This window comes from Carlito syrichta, unplaced genomic scaffold, assembly GCF_000164805.1.
Source record: "Carlito syrichta isolate Samal-C Ts95f unplaced genomic scaffold, Tarsius_syrichta-2.0.1 Scaffold90623, whole genome shotgun sequence".
In the NCBI taxonomy this organism is placed as follows: Eukaryota; Metazoa; Chordata; class Mammalia; order Primates; family Tarsiidae; genus Carlito; species Carlito syrichta.
In genome coordinates, this window is record NW_007034719.1 from 219,789 (window position 1) to 245,614 (window position 25,826).

Here is a 25,826-nt window from a genome sequence, read left to right on the forward strand (position 1 = left end):
GCGGAAGGATCGCCGGAGCCCGGCAGGTCGAGGCTGCGGTAGCCGGGAGCGGCCGCTGCGCTCCAGTCTGGGTGACAGAGTGAGTCTCCGACTCAAAAAAATAAATAATTTAAAAAATTAAAAAATAAACAAAACAAAACAACAAAAAAACTAAAGGCAGCGGCAAGTAGGACAGCAGTCTGCCCTGGGGATATTTGTAATGGGAATTGTCGGCTTTGAGTTCATCGCACAGAACAGGAGCAGAAAGTGCTTCTTGGAAGGGCAAGGGAAGTGACATGGCAGGCAGGTGAAAAATAAGCGCCAGAGATATGGAGCCTCTCACCTTCCCTTGGAGCCGGTGTCCTGGGGCCTGACAACCCTTCGGAGTCTGTGGACGCTGCCAGGCGCCCTTCGGGCCATGGCTCCATCTCCATCTCCACCTCCACCCCTTCCCCCAAGCACGCCCCAGGTCACATGTGGGTCCTGTGAAACACGGTGCCAGAATGGAACCCAGGACAGCAGAAGCAGCACTGACAGCCCAGCAGTGGGCATGGAGGCCAGCAGGCTGGCCAGCGGTCTGTTCAGCGCGCCAAAGGAGAGAACGTCGTGCTTGGACATGCCCTCCAAACCTGAAACCTGTGGGTCGGTGTTCCTTTGCCGTCTCTGGGCTTCAGGCCTGCGAGTGGACCTGCACGCCACCTTTCTTGTACAAACCACACCCAGCCTGTGCCACCGACGGTGCCCGTTTCTCTCAAAGGATCTGCCCGCAGGACCCACTTGGGTTTCCATGGATTTTTCCCAGTCCCCGCTCCCATCTAATTCGGCCACGGTTGCCGTGTGTAAGAGGCCGTCCTCCGCTGCGTCTCTCAAAGACTCGGCCTACTCTTCCCAGAACCGCGGAGTTAGGATGACGGGTCGAGCTGGACCCACAGGTCTGGGGACACGCAGGGCTCGCCCTCGGCATGCTCGCCTGGGGAGGCCGGGGGCACGTGTGACCTGGGGGCAGCTGCCACCTGCAAGGACGTGACCCTCCAGCTAGCCCCGGGCTCTGCTTGGGCCGCCACCATGGCCCCTGGACTCCACACGCCTCGTCCCGCCACTGGTTTTGCCACACTAGGCTCTGGGGCGACTCTTCTGCAGCCTCTGCCTGCGCCTGCCATCCCTGGTTGATTCCGCCCCCTGCTCTCTCTTGTGCTGAAGCTTCGGCCTCCTGTCCCGGCCTGTCGAGACGTGTGGTCCCGGTATGTCATCCTCCATTTTGGGGATCACCCCAGCTGGGACTCCTCTGGCGGTTTCCTGTGTGAGTGGCCCCTGGCTGGTCCTGGAGTTGAGAAGACAGGACCGAGGGTGTGGTCCCTCGGTGCTGCAGGGGTCTCCCGAGGGTCGTGGGTCCAGGTGGCCCCGTCGTCCCGTCTACGCTCCCTATCTCATCCCCAAGGAGTCCTGAGGGCCCGATGAGATGACATCTGTACCTGAAACCCCCTGTCCTGTGACCCACCCCGCCATCCTGGCACTCGCTTGTTCTTCCTGAACTTCTGTGGGTTTCTGGGCATTGGTCTTCGGTTTCCAAAGGCTCCAGCAGTCTCTCTAAGAATCCACTCTGGGATTTGCCAGGGATCATCGACCTCTGTGGTTCCTAGAATCTACCGCCTTCTGCGCTGGCAAGAGAGCCGCTTTGTTCTCTTTAAAGCACCTGGCAGTGCTTCTTTGCCGCTGTTTCTCCAGATAATTGTCGTGGTTCTGACCACAGCCTTTAGGGCCAGACACAGCTGTTCTCTGCCGTTTTCCTGTGATAGGGCTGGCTCTCCTGGGATAACCACTCCTGGGAATGAAGACGCCAACCCCTTCCCGCCCCAGAGCAGACTGCGGATTGCGGGAGGATCCGGAGAGCCCCGGCCGGCCGTTCTTGCAGCTCTTCCAGGACTGCGACTTTATCAGATTCTGTGTCCGCCCTCACCTTGACGGTGACGTGCCCCGGGCGGGGTAGTACGGCTGAGCACTTTTTCCTTAAAATGTGACTCATCTCTGCTCGAGCGCTTTTAAAACTTTCAGGTTGGCTCTGGGGGGAAGGTCGCCAACATCTGTTAGAACTCGGTGGCTCAGCCTGTAATCCCATGCTTTGGGAGGCCGAGGTGAGTGGATTGCCTGAGCCTGTGGGTTCGAGACCCACCTGGGCATCTTAATGAGACCTCATCTCTACATAAATAAAAAATTAGCCGGTCATGGTAGCGTGCGCCTGTAGTTCCAGCTACTTGGAAGGCTGAGGCGGAAGGATCACCAGAGCCCAGCAGGTTGAGGCTGCGGTGGCCGGGAGCGGCTACTGCACTCCAGTCTGGGCAACAGAGCGAGACTCCAACTCAAAAAAAAAAAAAAAAAGAGGTTTCAAGTGCCCACCTCACTGTGACTTAGCAGTGCCTGTCTCATGCCCGTCCCGTCTGGGAGGCGCACCCAGGTGCCACAGGAAGGCACAGGCCAGGGTGTCATCCCATCACTGTGAGTGATGGAAGGTGGACCGGGCACATGTCTGTCAGTTGGGGATGGTGACACAGAGGATGCTCTGTTCTCATTATGGACGAGGCCGTTCGGCACGGAAGGAGTCACAGGAAATGCTACGCGAGAAAGCCAGTGGCAGAATGACCCTGGTTTGGTGAATTTCATGTGTCCCTTGGCAGGGCTGGTACCTGGCTGGGTGGTCGGACGCCCATCGAGATGTTGCTATGACGGTATGTTTAGAGGCGATGAACATTCAGATCCATGGTCGGGTCAAGCTGCCGGCCCTGCGTCCTGTGGGGGGACGCACGGCCTGCCGAAGGGTTTAAAAGACTGAGATTTCCCAAAGGAAAAGAAGTTCGGCCGCTGGACTCCAGACGGTAACATCAGCTCCAGCAGGGACGTCTGGACTACGGGGCTGCCCCGCAGACACCGAGTTGCCCACCCCACAGTCGTGTAAGCCAGTCCCGCAGAGTAAATCCCGCGAGATAGAGGCACAGGCAGGTATGGAAACAGCAGCAGAGACAGGCATCGCGATAGACGCAGATTCAGACATAGAAATAGACATAGATACAGATAGAGACAAATGGAAATAGATATGGATACATAAACAGAAATATACAGAAGTAGATACAGATATAGATACAGGTATAGAAATACAGATAAGACATAGATATAGATTCAGATATAGATATAGACATAGATGTAGACATTGATACAGAAATAGATACAGACATAGATATAGAAATAAACAGATATAGAAACAGATACAGATAGAGACAAATAGAAATAGATAATATAGAAACATAAATATAAATATACAGAAATAGATACAGATACAGATATAGATACAGGTATAGAAATACAGATAAGACATAGATATGGATTCAGATATAGATATAGACATAGCTGTAGACATTGATACAGAAATAGATACAGCTATAGATACAGACATAGATATAGAAATAAACATAGAAATAGACATAGATACAGACATAGATACAGATAGAGACAAATAGAAATAGATATAGATACATAAATAGAAACATACAGAAATAGATACAGATATAGATACAGGTATAGAAATACAGATAAGACATAGATATAGATTCAGATATAGATATAGACATAGATGTAGACATTGATACAGAAATAGATACAGCTATAGATACAAACATAGATATAGAAATAAACATAGATATAGATATAGATACAGAAATAGACTTGATACAGAGAATAGATATAAATTCAGGTATAGAAATAGACATAGATCGAAATAGATACAAATATAGCTACGATATAGACATATAGAAATAGACATAGATATAGATAAAGACAGATTCAGAAACAGATATAGATATAGCCAGATACAAATAGAAATAGATACAGATATGGATATAGACATACAGAAATAGACACAGATATAGACATAGAAATAGATGCAGCTACAGATATAGCAATAGATACAGATATAGATACAGATATAGGTGTAGACACACATGGAAATATAGATTCAGATATAGACATAGATATCGAAATAAGCATAGATATAGACTTAGATATAGATAGATACAGATATAAAAATAGTTATAAAGAAATAGATAGATACAGATGTGTAGAAACAGATCTAGACACAAACACCCCATTGACTCCTGGGAGAGCCCTGACTGACACAGATGCAAATGCTACAATCCCTTTGATGGGGAAAACTTCACAGAAATCTTTTCAACTTCAGTTATATTTGTCTCCTTGTATAAAGAAAGTAAAACAGGAGTTGAATAGTTCCACTTTGTGTTGTCTTCAACGTGTTCTTTGCCTGTGCAGCCTCTTGCTTAGAGCGTAATCTTCCCCAGGTGTGTGCACGCGTGTGCATGTAGTCCGTGCACCTCATCATCCAGGCTTAATCTTCTTCCCTTCTGGGCTTGCTGCACCTCTGTCACCATCCTGGGGACCCCATCTGTCCCTGGAAACCCCATCCCCCACCTCCAAGGCCACGCTGGCTTCCTAGCCCCCTCCGAGTGTATTTTTGGGGATGGTGTGCCTGGGGCCAGCCTCCCTACGAGCCTGTCTTGCCACTGGCCCTGTCGAACTTTCCTGTGAATCCTTTCCGTCTCGTCTCTGGAGAGGAACCTTGTGCTCTTCTGCTGTTAGGGCCTTAACAGGTCGGTACGATCTGTGTTCCCCAAGCAAGTCGCTTCCCTTCCCAGGAAGATGGAGGAGAGGCTGCGTTTCAGGCCCTAAAGCCATGTCTGGTAGTGGCGTCCTGGCTGCTGCTCTGAAGCTTCGCCCTGTGCTGGGGTGCGGAGCCCTGGGGGCTGCCTGCCCCCTTCATCTTTTCCAGCCGGAACTTCCCCTCTGCCTCCCGCTGGCAGCTGAAGTGCCTGTAGGCTGCAGCCAGGAAGGGGGCGTGGAGGCAATAGGCGCTTGGGCCACACCAGCCCTTGGCTTCCCGTGGGAGGTGGGCGGGACCCAGGGTGGGAGGTTGTGTCAGAGCGGAAGTGACTGCAGGTGAGGGGTCTTCGCGGTTACCACGGAGACTCTCAGGGAGCTGGAAACCCCGTAGGGTCAGAAAGGGGCGCCTGCACTCCGACGCCTGGGAACCAGAACGCAGAGGGGTGTCCCCTGAGGCCCGCCCTTCTAAGAGCACTCGGGGAGGAAGACCCCACAGCATGGGAGCCAGGCATTTGGTGCCCAGGGAGCCCCGCAGGCCAGGTGCCCAGGAGAGATCGGAAGCTGGCCTTGGCCTTCTGGGCATGGAGCTGGCTGTGGGCGGTCAGGTGAGCTCAGAGATGTGGACGGCGGTCCTGCAGGCAGGAAGTGGCAGAAACAGGCCGACAGCTCCGCCCGTGAACTGGGCTCACCACTAGAACATCTAACGGATAGCGTCGGTGTCCCCTGGGTGCCTGGGTCCCTCTGTTGGCCATCACCTCCCACATCCACTTGGCGCCTCCCGGGGGTGGCTGCTCGGGGCTCCTGGCAGAGCCTTGCCTCAGGCTGGCAGCCACGTGTCCCGGGCGGTCCTTGTGATGGCGGACATGGGCATGTGGAACCCAGTTCCCTGGCTGCAGGTGGGACCGACTCACCCTCCAGGCTCTGGCAGGACCCCCAGCTGCTGGTCTGGGCGGCTGCTGGGAACTGTCCTGGCTGGGCTGCTTCTGCTTTGTGGTGGGTTCCCCGCCCCCTCCCATAGCTCTTCCTCACGCGTCAGTGCTCACGAGTCCTCATCGGGTAGAGCCTGGCCTGAGACAGCATGGTTTTTGTTGTCGTGTGTGTGTGTGTTTTTGACTTGGGGTCTCGCTCTAGCTCCCAAACTGGAGTGTACCGGCACCATCACAGCTCACGGTGGCCTCAACCTCCTGGCCTGAAGCGATCCTCCCTCTTCAGCCTCCCAAGTGTCGGGGACGACAGGCGCACACCGGTGCGCCCAGCCAGTTCTTTTGATTTTTTTTTTATAGACACGAGCTCTCACGATGTTGCCCAAGCTGGTCCCAAACTTTCGGGTTCAAGTGATCCTCCCCCACCAAGCTCCCAAAGTGCTGGGATTACAGGTGTGAGCCCCTGTGCCCATCCATAGCATGCTGTTTTTTTGAAAAGTTCCACGTGGAGGTACGAATGATGTTGCAAACTGAGATAGACTTACGGACTTAACAGACTTAATAGACAGACTTATAGACTCAATGATAATATTAAACAGAATTCTCACCGTGTGATGGTGTGCAGAGGAAACACTGGCTCCCCTCCCGCCTCCGTCCCGGGTTCTCCCGTCCCCTTTCCCAAGGAGCTCCTTCCAGAGGCGAAGGCGGGTGAGGCCAAATTGTGCCCTGAGAGACATCAGGTCCTGACCCCTGGGAAGCTGATCGCGTGGGACGATTGGAAAACAAGGAATCCTCTTGAGATGTGGTCTAGGGGAAGGACCTTGAGATGGGACTAACTAGGTCCGGGTGGGCCGACAAGGCAGCCATGTGTCCACACCGGGGGAGAGATCTTACATACACGGAGAGGAGTACCCAGAAGCTGGAACAATGTGGCGGCCACCGCCAAGTGACGTCAGCCGCCGCCAGGGCCAGAGGGTGCAGGGTGGGCTCTCCCCAAGCCTCCATGGGAACCTGGCCTCACCTTCGCCTGGGGTTGGTGATCCGGGACTTCTGGCCCTGGGACTGGGAGAGAGCCCAGTTGGGCGGCTGGGCGGCCAAGTCCGTGGGCATGTGACCCGGCAGCCCCAGAGGCCGTGCTGCGTGCGGCCTCCCCAGGGCAGCCCTGCTGCGGCCTTGACAGCGGGCTGTGCAGAAAGTCCGGGGGACTCAGCCATGAGGCGGGAGTCTGAGCTTCTTGCCGGGGAGGAAGGGAACCGGGGACAGCCGGCCCTGGAGTGGGCTGGCAGGTAGAAGGGGGCGGAGGCGGAGGCAGAGGAGGCCGAGTCCTGGAGTCAGGGATACACTCACTGCTGTCCTCACAGGACGTCGGTGGAGAGACCAGCATGGGTCCCTGTCATGGCCTGCATGGGGAGGGCAGGGGGCAGAGTCAGCCTTTCCATTTTTTTTTGAAGTCAGACTCTTGCTCTTTGCCCTGGCTGGAGTGCAGTGGCACAGCCTCGGTCTCCTGGGATCAGGCAATCCTTTCACCTCAGCCTCCCAAGTAGCTGGGACTATAGGCACACTCCACCACACCTGGCTAATTTTTGTAAAACAATTTAATTTTTAAAAAGTGTGTATCTTGCCTTGGCTGCTCTTGGACTCTTGGACTCCAGGGATCCTCCCACCTCAGCCTCCCAAAGTTCAGTGATTACAGGCATGAACTGCCATGGCTGTCCTAGAGTCGGCTTTTTCAGTGGCTCAAGGGAGCCAGGTGCTGCACCCTGCCGTCTCCCGAGGACCCTGGCGACAGGCGGCCGTTGGCACTGGCATCCCTTGCACACACGAGGAACCTGTGAGGAGCGGGCGTTTTTCCTGCCACGTGTCCTTGTTGATTAGCAAGTAAAGTCCTTCCCAGAACCCCCAGGCAGAGTCTCCCTCGGTCCCGCTGGCCAGGGGCTGGTCACAGGTGCTGCCACTGTCCTGGCCAGCTGGGTCTGGAGGGTGTCTGTGGGGAGGGGCCTGGCCACTGAGTGGCCGTGGGCTCTGGCAGCCAGAACTTGCCACGGCCGGACAGGAACGGCAGAGGGTGCCCCAGGGGCATTTGAAGAAGCCGGGCTCGGGGAGCATGGGCTGGCGAGAGGACGGACCGGACTTTCATCTCCGTCTGCACTTGGCTTCCACACACTTGCGGTCTCGTTCTCAGACGCCTGATTCCACGTCCGGTACAAAGCCGAGTTGTGCGCGGAGGTGAGCGCGTTCCACAGTTGGTTCCACAAACACGCACCGGCTTCCTGCTGTGTGTCTGCGCTGTGAGGCGTGACGAGCCGGGAAGGCTGGGCGGGAATGAGCTCAGGTGCCCGCCGTGAACACCACCCCGGCCCGGCCACGCGCCCCCGTGATTCCTCTTGGGGTCGGTGTCCTGAGGGTGGGGGGCCGGCCCCAAGTCCCGGGGACCCTGGAGAGCTGATGAGGGAGCAGGTGTGCCTTCTGGTGGCAAGGACCGTGTCTTCAGAGTCCCGAGACAAGGGCGGCTCCACAGAGCAGGCGCCACCGGCGATGGCGGGTGGCGTCCCAGTCGGGGCACTCCTGGGACGCAGGTAGCGGGATTTTCCATGTGGATTAAAAACACGTGTCCACACAGAGATGGCTTTGTTTTCGAGCCAGTATCTCTCACCCTGTTGCCCAGGCTGGAGCGCAGTGGCACGCTCACGGCCACCACAGCCTTGACCCGTTGGGCTCAGGTGGTCCTTCACTTCAGTTTCCCAAATAGCAGGGACTACAGGCGCACGCCACCACACCCAGTTAATGACTTATTTCTTTATTTCATTTCAATTATTTTTTTTTGAGAAAGCAGGATTTATTAAGAGGACAGAAAAGCCTCCACAGTAGGAGGGGACCTGAGGGGGTCGCCCTGTTTCTTTACTGCAGAGACGAGATCTCACCCTGTTGCCCAGGCTGGTGTCGAAGCCCTGGGCTCAGGCAGTCCTCCTCTCTCAGCTTCCCAAAGTGCCGGGATTGCAGGCGTGAGCCATCACGCCTGGCTGAAGAGGTGGATCTCAAGGGATGGGCTTGTGTGGTCGCAGAGGCCGAGGTGTCTACTCTCTGCTCTGCAAGCTGGACCCTGGGGATCTGGGGCGCTGTTCAGAGTCCTGAGAGCCGGGCCAGGGACCAGGGATACCGAGGGCAGGGGATCCCCACTCCCAGTCAGGCCGTTGGGCAGGTGGACTCACGCTTCCTCCGCCTTTGTGAGACGCAGGCCTCCAGGACCGAACAAGGCCCACCCCAGGGAGGCCGCCTGCTTCCCTTGGCCCGCCGGCTCCGTGCCTCTTCCAGCTACACCCCAGACACACCCCGAAGCGTGAAAGGAAATGATGTAACAGCCCCTGGCCCAGGTGAAGGCCCCACACAGGAAGGGCTTGGTCTTCAGGTCTTCCTAGTGTGCTGAGGTTGAAGGGGTGGGAGAGGATTCTACAAGAGCGTCTCTCACATACACACACACACACACACACACACACACACACACACACACACACACACACACAGTCTCCGTAGGTCCGGGTCCAGGTGGGCTCAAGTGGGCCCTCTATTTAGGATCTGATATCACGTGTCAGCAGGGCCGTGTTCCTCATTCAAGGATTCTGAGGAAGAATCCACTTCCAGGCTCACCCGGTTCCTGGCTGGATTTGGCTCCTTGTGGTTGTAGGACTGAGGTCCTGGGTTCCTCATTTGAGGATTCTGGGGAAGAATCCACTTCCAGGCTCACCCTTTTGCTGGCCAGGTTCAGCTCCTTGTGGTTGTAGGACTGGGGTCCCATGTTCCTCATTTGAGGATTCTGGGGAAGAATCCACTTTCAGACTTGCCAGTTGCTGGCCAGATCTGACTCCTTGTGGTTGTAGGACTGAGGTCCCGTATTTCTCTTCTGAGGATCCTGGGGAAGTCTCTACTTCCAGGCTCGCCTGGTTGCTGACCAGATTCGGCTCCTTGCAGTGGTAGGCCTAGACCCTTGTGTTCCTGCAGGCTCTCTGCCAGGGGCTGGTCTTTTCTCCTCGGGGATGCCCCCAATCTTTCTCATGCTTGCTACGTGACCCCTAGGAGAACTTTTCAAATGCACAGACACTTGGAGAGCCACAGATGAAGACAGGGCAGATGGTTCTCCGAAAATAACTGAGGTGTATTAAATCGGTTTGCCACGAAGGCTGGAGGGTGTCCACGTGTCTCAGTGTTCCCTCGTTGCCACTCCTTGGACTGGGTTCTTGAAATTCACTTGCCTGAAAATTTGAATACTAGTAACTCAACAGGAAGGGGCTGCGGGTGGAGCATCCCCAGTGGGAGGCAGCAAGTCGTAGCCGTCTTGGGCTACACGGAGGGTTGGGTGTGGGAGAACCAAGCGTGTTGGGGTGAGGAGCGGTCTGGACCCCCCGCCCACGCCAGCCGGAGCTGCTTTCCCTGAATGTGTCTGTTTTGATGTGTGGGGTTACTGAATTAGATGGCGTCCGATGCTTGGAAAAGCACCCACTGCTTTAAAAAAAAAAAAAGCAAAAGAAACAAAACAAGAGACTTGAAAATTACTGATCTAATCTGCTGTCTTTTTTGAGTAGGTTTCTCCGACCTTTTAAATTCCATTCAGTTTCATTATCTCTTAGTTTGTGAATGTTGGAACAAACCAGCCCAATAAAATGTTAATAGGGACACATTTAAGCATCAAGAAAATTGCACTCGAGTTAAAATAAATAAATATTACAGTATGGAAAGAACCAATTTGACAGCAATTCTGATGAAAAAGAATTGTGACCACCCGACGCGAGAATTATTTGTCTTCAAATTGTTGCATGTCCACCCCCAAGACCCCCCGCCCCGCCCGAGTCAGGGACCGGCCCTCCTGACACTCGAGTTCCTTCCGCATCAGGTCCTTTCGTGTTAGGGGTTTTGAACACCCTTCGGCTGGATGAATACCAGATGGCAGGAGGCTGGCACTGCTTAGGGGAGATGTCCCTGGCCCTGCTGATGAACAGGCACGCAGGGGGGCTTCTCCAGCCTGGCACTGGCCGCCCGGGGGCCCAGGCCCTACCGTGGCCGCCATGTTTGATGAGAAGAGTGGACAGACTGGGGGCAGAGACAAGAGTGACAGCCACGGGGTGACCCCTGGAAATGGTTGACGACGGTGGCCAAGTCTGTCTCGGAGGAGGAGACGCCAGGGCAGGCAGGACGCCGGCCCTGTGGCTTTGAAGGGCAGACTCTGTTTCTGCTGACTGTGCGGGAAACCCAGGTCCCATCGGGGAGTCGGGGTGGAGCCTGGGGTTGTTGAGTCCCGGACAGCGTCTCTCGGGAGTTGGGCTTTGGGCAGGAAGGCCTGGGGCTTTGCAGGCCTTGCTGACCCCAAGCCCCCTGCGGCTTGTTGAAAACACACAACCCAAGCCACCGCACCTTCCTGGATAGTTAGGGTCAATGGGTCAGGGTAGAGATGAGGGTCCGCACAGAAGAGGTCCGGCCAGGCCTGGGAACCCCTGGTGTGGAACTCACGGCCAACCCCTGGTTTCCGGTCTGGAACTCACGGCCAACCCCTGGCTTCCGGTCAGTGGCCTCTTGGAAGCAAACTCATGTCTCGTTGTTTCTTGACATGATTTACAACAATTTGCGTAAGGCTTGAAGACACAGGACACCGGTGGCAGAGCCGACCCCCAAAACGGGGGACAGGGGCTCGTGCAGTCACTCAGAAGCTGGCTGTTGGGCAGACACTTCCCTAGTGCTCCAGACTCCTTGGGAACAAGACCAGCCACGTGGAGTCATGTTTCAGGGCAGCGGACGGCAAGGGACGGGAAACAGGCAAGGGTACACGGAGACCGCCGTGCAGGGACTGAGGGCGAGGGGGGATTTTCCAGGGACCTCACACAGAGCTGGCTGGTCTCTCTGAGGCCACTTGGAGTGTCTGGACCCTAGTTCTCCATCACCTAATCCTTCGGGGTCACGTTGGCCGCTGAGGAGGGCCTGGCAGCGCATCTGTCGTGGGCTCTGCTGGTTTTACCTCTGGTGGGGGAGGAGCCGGGGGGGGCAGGGCTCAAGGTGGGGAGGTGTGATGTCCTGAAGGCTGGGCACTCCGGCGGCGGGGAGGCCCTGTGGGGTGTCCTCTCACCGAGAGCCAAGCCTCGGAGCACAGGCTGTGGGGCTGGGGCGCCCACTCTGGCTTGAAGGAGCAGGGACAGAAGGAGAGGGCTGGAGTCGGGATCCTGTCACTATAGCAACGTGATGCTGTCAGTCGGTCCCCATGGAGAGAGGAACGCCAGCTGGGGCCGCCCCAGCACCGCTGGGACCATGGCGCCTGCAGTCGATCAGGCGGGGGAGTCAGCGAGAGAGAAACGGTGTGCCCAGCCGTGCCCAGTGCCCACACCCCGTGGTCCCTCCGCCGTGCGCCAGGCTGCCCCGGCCCAGTGCCCAGGTGACAGGTGCGGCTCTGTGGGCAGCCTGGCTGGATGGGCCCTCGTCTTCTGTCTCCTTCTCACGGGGATTTAGAACCAGCTTTTCTTCAGAGCCGTCTTCTGGGTGGGCACGCTAGGCTCAGGGAGCGCAATCAGGACCAAAAGATGAGGTTGTCGCCAGTTCCAGGACACCTGCAGACACGCTGGCTGTCCTGGACCCCACTCCAAAGAAGCATCTTTGAATCCTGCGCTCTGGAAAAGCCCCTTGTTTGATCCTCTGTCTTTTCTCTAGGTGAAAGGCTAGAGGCAAGCCCCCTCAGCCAGCTCTGGTTTCTAGAAAGAAGCCGTGAAAAACCCTCATCCGTGCACATGGGCTGTGGCCAGGCCCTGGATGGAGAAGACACCTCTTGTTTCTCGTTATCAAAGCCGTTCTCTAGTCTGTGGGGAGGACAGACTCGCCCAATGGGTTCAGTGCGTGTGTGGACCCTGCGGGCCCCTGCCAGAGGCCGTGGCGTAGTGCGGCTGGCCTGTTTGCACTCAGGTCCGTGTCTATTCCCTGCGAATGTCGGGCCCCCCAGCTGCCACCCCTTAACCCCTGCCAGCCTGGCCCCTGCAGTCTGGGAGCCTCTGTGTCTGCACCTGCCACCTCACTGTGTCCACGCCGGCAGCACGCCGTTTACCATCCTCCGTCCCAGAGCCCTTTTCTTCTTTCGCCTTCCAAGTACCTGACTTTGGAGAAGCCACACGTGGTGGGGCTGTGTTACCTGGTGTGCCCGGAATCAGGAGAGTGTTATCTCGCACGTGCAGGTTTGGTTTTCCTGCCAGCAGGCGTGGCAGCTCACGGGAGCCAGGACCGCGGCTCGAACGAGACGTTTGTCTGCCACTGGGGTTATCGCTCCCTCCCAGGTGTGCAGCCTCACGGCAGGTTGTCAGCTGTTAGACTTCAGGGCCCTGGAGGTCAGACCCCCCACCTCGTGTGCCAGCCAGCCTGGAGTGGAGGTGGCAACCCTGAGTCCCCGCTGGGGACATTTTACTTCTCTTAGACCAAACAAGGTGACATTTGCTGAGACTTTCCTCCGAGAGGTTTGCCCGGTTGCTTGGCTCTTCCTGGAGCGTGACGGCACGCCAGTTAGTGTCTGCTCAGTGCATTGCAGTGACAGCCCCCCAGGCCTACAGGTCAGCGGGTGATATTGCATATCTGGCAAGGCTCCACCCATCTCAGCTGGGCTCTCTCACGCGGCAGGGCAAGATGGCATCTCCCAGGCAGCTGCCAGTGGCTGGGCCACGTCTGCATTGTCCAGCCGGCCAGCCTGGGCCTGTCTTCCTGGAGTGCGAGTGGAGGGTCAGAACCCCCGTCAGGTCAGGCCTGTCACAGCAAGTGCCGGGAGCAGCCTGGCCTCGGGGGTGGCTGAGGGGACGCTGCCGCGCTTTGTGGGAGAGGGGCCCGTGGACACGGAGGGCGGAGGGGACCATCTTTGCAAACAGTACTTCGTGTAATAATAGCCATGACGTTTGTCTTGCGCTCCCGGAAGGCGATAGTCTGCTGCCTTTCTTACGTGGCAGAGAAAATGGGTCAGAGCCATGAGTCCCCCGCGGGGTGGGCAGGGACGCCACCTGGATACACGCGTTCTCCTCACCCCTTTTCCGCATGGACACCTGAGCTCTTTGCAAACTATTCGTTTCTCTGAGCGTCCTGAGAGCCAGGGTTGTCTACAGCGTGAGGCCTGCACACAGGCTCGTTCTGCCGCCTAATTACACATTCACAGAGCATTTTCTGGGGCCTCGTAAATAAGACAAAAGGGAGAACCACAACCACAGCCCCAGCCGGCGGCCACCCCCTCATCCCCCTCTCGTGGAGGCCTGGGGTGGCCAAGGCAGGACGGCAGGCACCGGCTTCGGAGGGCTGCGCTCTTTCTCTAGCGAGGAAAGAGGACTGCCGCGCCCTACCACGCCCTGTGGGCCTATGTGGACCTCTGTGGATGGGAGCACATACCTGTTCTCCCTCCACGGACGGGGCTCAGGGCGGTTGTAGTGTGCACCTCTCCCACGAGAGTCTGCGTTTTTGTCCTGTGACTCCTGGCCATGTGAACGTTCTTTTCTGTGGTGTCTCTTCGTACCTTTGCCCTTTTAAAATTTAGGTTACTGAGGCTGGGTGCAGTGGCTCACGCCAGTAATCCCAACACTTTGGGAGACCAAGGTGGGGACATCGCTTGAGCCCAGGAGTTTGAGAACAGCCTGAGCAGCACAGCAAGGCCTCATCTCTACAAAAATTCGAAAGCCGAACTGGGTGTGGTGGCGCACACCTGTAGTCCCAGCTACTCAGAGGCAGAGGTGGGAGGATCACCTGAGCCTAGGAGGTCAAGGCTGTGGTGAGCTGTGATCGTGCCACTGCAGGCTAGCCTGGGCGACAGAGCAAGACCCCGGCTCAAGATAAATAAACTAAACTTGGATTATTGGACTTTTTCCCCTACCCGTTCTTAGAAGCTCTCTTCTGCCTGTACCATGAGCAGCAAATACTTTCCATTCTGTTACGTGTCTTTTGGCCCTGCACATGCTGCCTTCTGTCACGCACGTGGGCTTTTTTGTAATCAACTGTATTGTTTTTATTTTATAGCTTCTGGAGTCTGTTATTTAGAAAGAGATTCCAGTGCGCTCTTTAGATGTTAAACTCATAAAACTGTCTTAAATGACGGTGACTGGACACAGGCACCTATTTCTTTTCTGAGAGTTCCCAGCGGTTGAAGTTAAAGGGGTGATGCGTGTCCAGGGAGGGACACGGCCGGTCCTCACGCTCGTCTGTTCCACATTTGCCAACTCACTGCTCGCTAAAACCCCCAAATCCACACAAAGGGCAGTTCTGTGGTCACTTGCAGACGTGCAGAACAGCGGATGTCTTGAGTCACCGATGTGCGTGTTTCCAGCCGAGTTTTGGCAAGCAGCTGTGCTCGTGGTGTCCGTGCTGTGGTCTGCGTGGTGCCACGTCTTCCACATCTCTGTTGGTGAGTTCCCTGATAAACTGGCCCCCGAGCATGGCGCTGCAGTGCTGTCCAGCGTTCCTACGTGCAGAATGCTGGGATGTGCCTTATAGAGCGCACATGCACACGTTCTAGATTCGCTCAGGCATGTGCCGTCATGCCGTTGGCTACTATGTCAGTGTTGCTGAATCAACAGTGTATGTTACACAGGAACTCAGAGAGGACAAGGTTATGCGTGAACCGGTTGACAAAAATGTTGTGGCCAGGGGCCTGCAGGAGCCTAACCCTGTATTGATACCTCTTCGGTGTTTGCTAACTCAGTGTTCGCCATGGCTTTGTAGAACATAACTGCCGGGAATAGTGAGATCGACTAGAGGAAGAAAGAGTAGGAGACCTGTGATTTCAGTGGTCAGAAGCTGGAGAGTGGATGGAGGAGGCTCAGCCAGGATGCGAAGGGGGTCCTTGTCCCTCGCAGCATCCCAGCAAGGTGCTGGTTTTCCAAGCGTGAGTCACCGTGGGATGGGAGTGAACTGCAGAGTTGGAAGCCAGTGTGTTGGTTTAAAGTCCTAATGGTGTGGTGAGATTCCCAATCCCCTGTCTCTGTCACACACACACAAGGGGTAACGTAGGGATTGGAAGAAGCCACTTAAAGCAGAGAGATACATATATGTGTATCCATGAAACAAGAACAGGATGCCACAATAAAAGAAGCAATCAAAAGATATGAAAGCGCTTTTACGCCTTACAGTTGGGCAGCAGGAGATTTAAAAACACAGCACAAGGATTGGGGTGTAAAGTGAAGGAAATCTCTCAGAAGGTCAGAAAATCAAAACATCAATCCCACATTTGGGCTTATAGGAGGCCCGGAAAGGAAGATGACAGAAAATGGAGGGGAGAGAAGTTATCGTGGGAACAAAAGGACACTTTCCAGAGCTGAAGGCCCAGAGCCCTCAGGTGCAGGGCCGTCAGATGTCTCGTCCTTGGTGTCAAAAAGACCCACACCGCAGCATACTGGGAAATTCTGGAACTTCTATTTAAGCAACATGACAGGCTACCCTTAAAGTCTCAGTAACCAGAACAGCTGCCCTAGGAGCCCTGCTGACATCTGGAAGCTCATGGAGCAGGACTTCCAGGGTGCTGATGGAAAAGAGGTTTCCGCCCAGCCTTCCGTATGTGCCTGCGAACGCAGGGCCAGGACTCGGCTGACTTCTAGCGAGCATTTCCTGGGAGCCTCCGAGAGGGTGTGCTCCAGCAACATGAGAAGAAAGTCCGGAAGAGAACATGCAGCCATAGACCCAGCGCGGGGAACGGCAGGCGCGGAACATGGCTAGGCCAGACCAGAGCAGGGCTCAGAGAGTCCAGAGGTGACGTCTTGGGGAGGGGAGATTAAACGGATGCACTTAGGCACTGGGGACGTTGGTCGACGGGCAGAGGCCTTGCGACATGTGGGACAAATCGGTGATGGCTTCACGGGCAGCCAGGCGGGTGAAAAAAACTGAGGGAAAACAGGGTGACACAAAAAAGAAGGTGGGTCACAGTGCATGACTTACAAAGTTGCAAGGACACAGACAGTGACTTCTGACTCAAATGACAAAACCACCATCTGAGAAGGAGAGAGGTGAGGGATGTGGAAGCCACTAAGCCTTTCTTTCCCACGGCAGAAAGTCAAGAGACCTCCAACGGATTACCGTAAGCTCAGCCTAGACGTCCCCGGCCAGGAGGTGCTGGGCACGAGTGCTTGGTAGCAGTTTCACCAAAGGTGCAGAAGGGCATGGGTAAGGGTCTTCCTTCATGTGTGCTCTTGGTGAGAGGTGGGGGCTCAGCCCTCAGGCGTCAGGAACAGAGGGGCACTTCCTGCCACTACTTGCAGGCTCGGGGGCTGTCGTAGGCCTGACTTGGAGCCCCTCTCAGACCAGGGAAGCGGGGTCCTCTCCTTTGCAGACACATGTAGGTGTGGAGTACCACTGGGCTGTAGTCCCAGTGTTTTGGGAGGCTGAGGTGGGAGGATCGCTTGAGCTCAGGAGTTGTGAGACCAGCCTGGGAAACACAGTGAGAACTTGCCTCTACCCAAAAATTTTTTTAAAACTAGCCAGGTGTTGTGGTGCACACGTGTAGGTCCAGCTCCTCAGGAGGGTGAGGCGGAAGGATCACCTGAGCCCAGGAGGTCGAGGCTGCCAGGAGCGGTCGTGATGGTGCCACTGCACTCCAGCCTGAGTGACAGAGTGAGGCCTCGACTCAAAAACAAACAACAAAAAACAACAAGAGAGCAGAACGAGTTTCTCCAGCTGCTCCTCTTCCAGGTGGCTTCCGTGATTGGAACCCTGGAAGAGCAGACGGGCGTCCAGGATTCAGACTTTCTCACGGAGCCAGTGAGGGCTCCTGGCTCTTCCCTGCGCGGAGGGTCTTAAGCGTGATCCGAAGACGAGCGCACCTCTTAGTCACCTCTGCTTCTGCTGGCCTAATTTTCAGAGGGTTAGAGATGGTTGTGCGGGATGTTTGTTTCTTGAAGTGATTTGCGGCCGCCGGAGGAATTATGGGGACCGAGGAAGGAGAGCCATAAATACAGATGAATTCCTTTTGTACGAGGAGAGAAACCACAGGACGCGCTCCCCTTTCCCCATGCTCCAGGTGTGATCGGAGATTGCATCCCCGCCACGGGAGCGTGGAGAGTTAATTAAAATGTTTGCTCCCGCTCACAGAAGCCGCGTCTTTGCGTGTGATAAGCAGGCTGGCTTTGGAGTGCTGTGATGCTTTCTTCTGTCCTCACGGAGTGTCACCAAAAACAGATCAAAGGGAGCCTTCCGTCGGATCTGTGTCCTGCCCGCTTTCTCAGCTAATGGACTTAAAAGCGGCTTCCGCTGATGGGCGTGTCGCGCGTTTTAGAAATGCCATCTTCTCACGGTGTCAGGGATAGGCAAACTGGCTTTGATCGATGCTTAGGGAAAACCGCATCTAACGTTAATGAAGGCAAGACTGGCCCAGATCGCTGGCATGGGGGGGCCCGGCAGAGCATGACACCTCGCCCCACCTGTGTCTGTCACTGTCAGCCCACCACGCGCTGGCCAGAGACACGTGAGCGGGGTGAGCCTGGATGACTCGGCGGGGCGTCCGTGGCGTTTCTCTTCTCCCGTGGGCTGCACATCTGCCCCCTCGGCCTGCCGTCTCCTGCTCTCGCCGCGGAAAGGTGTTCGGGGGAGCCCTGCTGTGCCTTTCTCTAGGAGAGTGGCAGGATGAAATGAAACAGCCGTGGCTGGCTCGCGTCAGTCTGCGCTGCGGGCCGGGCGGTGGCAGGGGCGCCCATTGTCTGGCAGCTCCGGGTGCCCGCGGAGAAAGCCCGGCCGGGACGCGGCCACCATCACAGGACTCCTGCCTGCCACTCAGAGCTTTGTGCGCGCCAGCTTGGCCTGGTTGCCATGGAGACCGTCTGCCGGTGGCGGGCTTGTCACAGTGCCTGATAGAGTGGGGAGGTTATTCTTGATGGGCCCGAGTAATCATACCCTCGCTGCGCTGGAGTGCCGTCAGAGTGGCTCTTCCCTCCCTGTAATCTGGCGGCGCGGCATGGGGGCGGGGGTTCTCGGGGCACGCAGCCCCTCGACCCTTCCTTCAGCAGGTGGTGAGGGCGCTGCCCGGGGGGGGCTGGCCACACTGGCCTGGAGGGAGCGTGCATGTGCCCAGGGCCAGGCAGCAGAGGCCACCGGGTCAGCAGGGCCGTGTCCGGGTGGGTGGGGGCTTGGGGAGGCGAGCCTCTCTCCTTTCCTCTTTGCCTTCCCCTCCTCTTCCTCCCGGTGCCAGTCTGTGTCTAACTGCTACAGCAGAGTACCGGAGGCTAGGTCACTTGTAAGGGACAGATGCTTGCCGGCTCGTGGCTCTGGAGCTGGGCAGCCCAAGGTGGAGGGGCCAGCGCCCGGCCAGAGCCTTCTTGCAGGCTGCCCCGTGGGCGGAGGCAAGACACAGCCCACGGCCTCAGCCCATCTGGGGACAGAGCCCTGCTGACTCAAGCCCTCACACCAGGCCTCCCGACACAGCCGCGTTGGGAATTGGGTATCTGACTCATGGACACCTTGGGGTACACAGCACCCCTCCTGTTCTGCCCCCCTCCCTCCGTCCCGTCCACCGCTGCAGCCTTCCTCACGGACAGAGCCGGTCCCCTGCGAGTCCACCTGTTTCTTCTCACCGGGAGAGTGATGGGAAAAGTTAGACTTAAAGTAACAGGCGATAAGTTCTGGCCCTGGGATCGTTAGACGTTTCTTTTGCCAGAGGGGACCTGAGAGCCCCAGGCGGTGGTGCTCAGACTCGCTGCCTCGGCATTACAGGGAAGGGCTTTTAAAACAGATTCTGGGGCCCCATGAGTTCGGGATCCCGCGGGTCTGGGTGGGGCCCTGAGAATCTGCTTTTCTAACAGTTTTCAGCTGCTGCTGGGAGACACTGACAGGCAGACGCATCCTTTCTATAGTCGGGAACCGAGGCTCTGCGAATGCCCGTGTCCAGGTGACGGGGCCGTCCCCCACCTCTCTCCCTGCCCAGTGTCCAGGGCAGCTGGTGAGCCGGGTCCATTCTGCACGGCTGCATCGGTGGAGCTGGCTGGGCCCTGGCCGCCAGAGCTGCCTCTGAGTCCAGCCCACCTCCTCGACACTTGAGGCCGGCCCCTCCCGATGCGTCTGTGCCCCGGGAAGCCCGCTGGGACCATGGCTGGGCCCCCTCCCTTGCTGACATTGGAAGTCTTGCAGCGCTTCTTTGCCGACGGGCGCCTCTGTGGGGCAGTGACACTAGGGCAGTTGCCTTGTCCCCACCACGGCTCTGAAAGGCCAGGCCAAGGAATCCTGTGTGGGTGCACAGGCAGGGGGATCTGGAAACACATGTGGGACTTTCCAAAGCCAAGTTCGATAAGTCAGACGGGGAGGGGAGCCGGGTCCACACGAGCCAGGGGGCTTCCCTCTCTGTTTGGGGGAGCGGGGTGCAGTGAAGGCTGCCACCGCGAGAAGGCCCTAGAGAACGCCAGGGTGTGGCCTCCTGCAGGGGCTCCAGGACAGCTGGGCTTAACAGAAAAGCCCCGTGTCAGGCCTGCTCCTGGTAACACAGCATGGGCCACGCTGGGGACTCCCTGCAGGCGGGGGCACCCGGCCTAGCCGCTACTCTGAACATATGGCCACCGTGAGGGTTGCACACGACAGTCGGTCCGACGTCCCCGGGCCCGCGTAGCATTCTGAAGTCATCAGGGCAGTATGTTGTCACATGCCCGATGTGTCTTGGCCGTGAGGCGTCAGAGCTTCCCCAGTGAAACCCCGGGAGGCTGTCTGTCCAGAGGAGAACGAGTCGCCCAGATTCACCTCGCGGCTGTGGTCCTTGCAGCCGTCACAGGCTGGGCCGGCCTGGAGGAACCCTACACGGGCAGTTTGCCCAAGCTTTCACCCTTGGGTGAGCGTCGGCGCAGAGGCTCCAGGCGGCAGGGCACCTGCCTCTGTCCGGCTGGGCTGGGCAGGTGGGCAGGGCGGTCCCTCTGGGCCTGGGGGCTGGCTGTAGGTGGCGACACTAACGCCAGCCCTTCTCCTGCAGGGCACCGAGGTGCGGACGGACTACGTGCCTCTGCTGAACTCGCTCGCAGCCTACGGCTGGGAGCTCACCTGCGTGCTGCCCACGCCCGTCATCAGGACAACCAGGTAACCATGGCCAACGCAATGATGCTATCACGCTCACTCTGGACCAGGTAACGATGGCCGTCTCCATCGTGCTTTTAACACGCACTCTGGGCAGGCACTGCTCCCAGCAAGCACTTCCGTGTGCAACGTACTGAGTCCCATTACAGGCCGCGGTCACTGGAGCAGCTGTGTGAATGAGGGCAGAATTCACTTTCGTCGTCACCACCCAGAACACCCTGCATCCCTCTTCCTCATGGGGAACCCTAGCCAGGGAGTCACCACTGCCCTCCTGTTGAGGGTGAGCTTCCTCACTGGAGGCCCAGGGCCTCACAGGCAAGAGAAATTCAGCACGTTCTGAGGGCCCCAAGCTAGCTAAGTAGGCCCTCAGAAGATAAAGCCTCGCTTAGTCCTCAGAAAGAAAAAGAAATCCTAGGAGCTGGAGTTAAGAAAGTGTGGCCAAGCTGGGCTCGGTGGCTCAGCCTGTCATCCCGCGCCTTTGGGAGGCTGAGGTGAGTGGATTGCCTGAGCCCGCGGGTTCGAGACCCGCCTGGGCAGCGAGACCTCATCGCTACAATAAATCAAAAAATCAGCCAGGCGTGGTAGCACGTGCCTGTAATTCTGGCTCCTCGGAAGGCTGAGGCGGAAGGATCGCCGGAGCCCAGCAGGCGAGGCTGCCGTGGCTGGGAGCGGCCGCTGCCCTCCAGTCTGGGCGAGGGAGCGAGACTCCAACTCAAAAAAAAAAACAGCAAGTGTGGCAAGGGGCTGGGGAAGCTGCCTGAGACCACGGCTCCGGTCAGCAGCCCCACCCAGGGCAGTGAAGGCCTGTCGGTGGGCCTTGCGTGCCTTTCCTCACAGCTCCACGCCCACCGCCATCTGTCCGCCCTCATCTCTGCCACCCTGGCGTGCTCCCAGAGCGCCTTCCGTCTGTGTCTGGGGTTTGCCCTGCACGTGGGTCCCCCTCACTCCCCTGTGGAGAAAGCTCGGACGCGATTCCCATTTGGCAGACGAGGAAATGGAGGCTCAGGCCCGTGCTTGAGGCGACACAGTCAGGAAGCGGCAGAGCCCGGCCTGGAGCCGTCTGTGGAGGCGGGCGCCTCTCCTGCCAGGCTGCCCCTCAGCTGACCTGCAGGGTGCCCCTTCCCTCCTCCTAGCCCACCGGCCCTCAACACCGGAGGGTGATGGGCAGGGGAGGCAAGACTGGTAACCGGGGTGGCTGCGAGGGGAGAACGATGGTGGCTGTCACCATCCTTCCTGGGCGCTTCTCTGGCTTCTCGGGGCCCTCAGCACGACTCACTTCTGACGCCGGGTCACGGCGCGTCTGTGCACCCATGGGAGCCAGTCTGTGGCCACCTGTGGGTCCTTCAGCCATGGGATCTGCCACCTGTTGCCTCAGCCATGACGTCTACAGGCACAGGTCCATGCAGTGGAGGAAGGGACCCTACCTAGACTTGGGGCCTGGAGTCTTGAACCCAAGGCCTGAGTCTGCCACCTGCTAGCTGTGTGGCCTTGGTCAAGCCACGTGGCTTCTCCAAGTCAGTTTCCTGGTCACCTGACAGGGGACGAGACTCACGACAAGAACGTGTGTGAATGTGAAGCCCCTGCTGGTTCTGAGCTGCCCGAGCCCAGCAGGCACAGACAGGTCTCCATCTCTGGCCTTCATACCTGCTACGTGCTCCTCCCCGGTCCTCCGCATCCCTGCTCCTCCCGTGAGCCCTCGCGGAGGCCGGGAGCGTATATGGGCCCAGGCAGGTCTGTGTGGAACCTGGCCGTGTGACCCGCAGCCTGCTCCTGCCTGAGCTTCTGTTTCCTCTGCCAAAGCTGGCAGTCAGAGTGCTCGGGGCACTGTGGAGAGGCTTGGATGAGCCGTTATGTGTGCAATCACCCACCCCAGCCCCTGCCACAAAAGAGCTGCCTGGCAAGTGTTAGTTCCCTCCCCTTCCCTCTGAGATATCGGCTGAACACAGGAGCACACCAAGTCATGTGCAAAGTAAGACCTCGGTGACGTGTCACCTCACGCCGGTCAGACGGCTGTGATCCAACGGCCCAAGGCAGCACGTGCTGGCAGGGGCGCAGAGGAAGGGATCCCTCACCCACACTGGTGGGAGCGTCAGGCAGTCCGGACGTTATGGAAGACACGTGAAAATGTATTGGAAAACTAGAAACAGAATGAGACCATGACCCAGCAGTCCCACCACTGCGTTTACATCCACAGAACTGAAGGTCAGCGTGTCCAAGTGACACCTGACACGTGTCCGCCGTAGCACTGTTCACAGCAGACATGACACAGAGGCAGCCCGGTGGCACCGCAAGAAGGATGTGGGACAGGAACACACGGGATACTCTTCAGCCTTCAAAAAAAGGGAGGATAAGTCTGGTCACTAGCGACAAGGATGGACCCGGAGGGCACTAGGTCAAGTGAAAGAAGTCAGGCCCAGAAGGCCAAATGCACATGATCTCACGTGGAACTGAAAAATGCTGAACTCACCAAGTGGAGGAGAAGGGTCTGGGGGAGGAGCTTGGGGAAGGGAGAGGCGTCGATCCCGGGTGCAGAGTTCACTGAGGCAGGGGTGTCCCTGGCAGGTGGCCCACTGCACAGCATGGCGGCTGCTGTCAGTCATAATGCCTTGTCTATTTCACAGTCGCCAGAGAGCGGCTTTGAAAACCTCCCACCACAAAAAAATGTATGTGAAGTCATGGATTGCTAATCAGCCTTGTTTAGCCATTTGACATTGTGGACATACAGCAGGGCATCACACTGCATCCATAATATCGACAATTACTGTGTCAGTTAGGATAAAGTCATCACCAACAGGGCGGCAGCAGGGAGCAGGTAGGCATCTCCTCAGTGTTTCTGGCATCTCGAAAAGCAGCGGGTCCCACCCTCCTGGGAGGACACACGAGCCGCCCCGCCTGTCCCGCTCACCAGTCGACGTCGCCTTGTGCCTGCCTGGCGCCACGTGGGCCTTGGAGCACCTGCGGGCGCCCCCGCGTGCCCAGACGCCTGCAGCGGCATCCTCTGCCCTAGCCTGAGCAGCTGAAGGCTGAGCTCCTCCCTGGGTCCCGCGCATCCCAGCCAGTGTCAGAGACCCCTTGAGTCCCCACAGCACCCATTTGCTAGGATGACTATTGTCAGCTTCATGTCAGGGCACGGGTGTTTCCCGGGGAAGCTGCCTCTGCGGGGACAGGGAGAGCTCTCGGGCATTGGAGATGGCACCCTGGAGCTGGGTGGGTGGCCTGGGGGGGCGTGGCACATCGGCCTGACAACTCTCCCAGGGTTGTGGGGGTCAGCTGTGACAGGGCAGCTACGGCGGCGGCTCCTCGGGTCCCTCAGGGCACAGACTCACTGTCCCCCGTGTGTTGCAGGGAAGGGAGCGTGTCCACCAAGCAGATCGTCTTCCTTCAGAGGCCGTGTCTACCTCAGAAGACCAAGAGGAAGGAGGCGAGGGTAAGGCCTCAGCACTGTCCTGGGCTTCCTGGCAGGCCTCGCCCCCGCGGGCTCCCGCGGGGCTGGCGGGCGGCCTGCTCCCAGGCCCGGTGCGGCCTAGAAACACCTGCGCCCTGGGTGCCCGGAGACGCCTGTGGAAAGGCCGGGCGGGTGGGAGATTCTGGAGGTAGCGGCACAACCGCCCCCCTGGGGGAGCCGGGCACAGGACGTTTGGCCTAACTGCTGACATCTCATCCCAGTCGGCTGCAAAATCCGGGTGGGGGCCTTCTCTTTCAACGTCCCCGTTGGCCTCCCAAGGCCAGAGGTTGTGGGTGAGCCCTGGGCCACCTCGCAGGTGGGCTCCCTGGCCAGTCACGCTCCGGGAAGAATGCTCTGCCTCCAGGCCTGTCCTTCCCTCCTCAGCCCATGTGGCCGTCTGGCACCCGCAGGCCTGTCCTGTGGCCGTGACACTCGCCCATCTGGTACTGTGCACCACGACCACGTCCGCCCTTGCGGCACCTCTCCTCCCGGTTCCGCCCACCACACACTCCTGGTTTTCCACAGGTTCCTTGGGCCCCACCTGCCTGGCTCTTCTCCCCTCTCCTCGTCCCTAGAGACCCTCCTGCTTCCCAGGTTCAAGCCCCCACCTCCGGTTGACTGTCCATCTGGCAGCCCTTGCCATGGGGCTCCATGCTGCTACCTGCAGCTTGATCCAAGAGCAAGCTCGGGATCTGCCCCAGTTCTCCCCACTGACCCCCGACCCCCCAGTCCTTTTCTCTGCGTCCAGCTCCTCCGGTCCCTTCTGCCACAGGCACTGGCTATCCTTCTGCAGGGACAGCTCCTCCTTCCCACCCCCAAGCAAGCATTGTCTGCTCAGGACGGCGTCCTCTCTGAGACCAAGCCGGCTCCTCCGTCCTGCACTGGAAGGCACCTTGCTCCTCGGTCAGGGTTCCCGGCTTCTGAAGCTCTGTGGCCATACATGTGTCCTCTCTGACAAAGTAGATGTGATCTCCACCAGGGTGAAGCCCTCCCAATGTCATCCACCCACTACATGGATTTCAGCTGGGGCTCAGCGACATTTTTTGAATCGGTGAATGAGTAATCAGACCTTGGAGCCCAGGACACACGTCTTGTGTCTAGCACTGAAATTCAAGAACGGAAGTTGAAAGACTGCCATCCCAAAGGGCCAGTGTATTCGGTCCTCTTTTAGTCATCAGCATGGCAGAATTCTCCAGTCAAGACTTCACAGCATTGGAAAGAAAACTCTGCATCTACACAACTTCCAAAGCCAATATCAAACTCCTTCAGAGGGAACAGGTGGCCAACAGCACAGAGGCCTTCCTTCTGGCTCAGCCACGGAAGTGGACACGGAACAGGCACTTTTAAAAACATGCAGATTCAACCCACTAGCCCCGGCTGGCTGGGACTCAGAGCCGCACTGCCGTAAGGGAAGGGCTTGTTCTTGTAGCTACTTCTGAATTGGGTGTGGTTGGATGTGGTGGCACCCACTGAGCCAACGTCCTGGCCCAGGAAGGCCTGGACCCAGCGTGGCGCACCTGACCTGTGGCTTGCAGGTGGAGCCAACCCCGCACTCCTGCTCAGAGCGGGAGGTGTGATCTCCAGGGGGACTGCTTGGCCAAGGGGGTGTGAGTGCCAGGCTCTCCTCAGAGGCACAGCCTGAATGGCGGGCTCACCCCAGCCTCTTCCTCCCGCTGAGATGTCTCCTTGACTCTGGGGTGGTTCTTGTTGGTTGGACCGTGCCTGTGGCCAGCTTACAGGAGAGGGAGGGGCAGGGGAGTGGGCCTGGTGGGGAGGGGAGGCAAGTGTGAGTGGGG

The 25,826-nt window shown here is 57.7% G+C and overlaps 1 protein-coding gene across 1 annotated transcript in view; it reads left to right on the forward strand.

Annotated features, from left to right (window-relative positions):
- Positions 1-25,826, forward strand: part of RFTN1 (raftlin, lipid raft linker 1) — a 153,805-nt gene that overhangs the window by 123,347 nt on the left and 4,632 nt on the right. The window contains exons 7-8 of the mRNA XM_008058939.2: positions 20,485-20,588; positions 23,931-24,012. Coding sequence (XP_008057130.1) covers positions 20,485-20,588; positions 23,931-24,012 — 186 coding nt within the window. The remainder of the gene's footprint in view (positions 1-20,484; positions 20,589-23,930; positions 24,013-25,826) is intronic.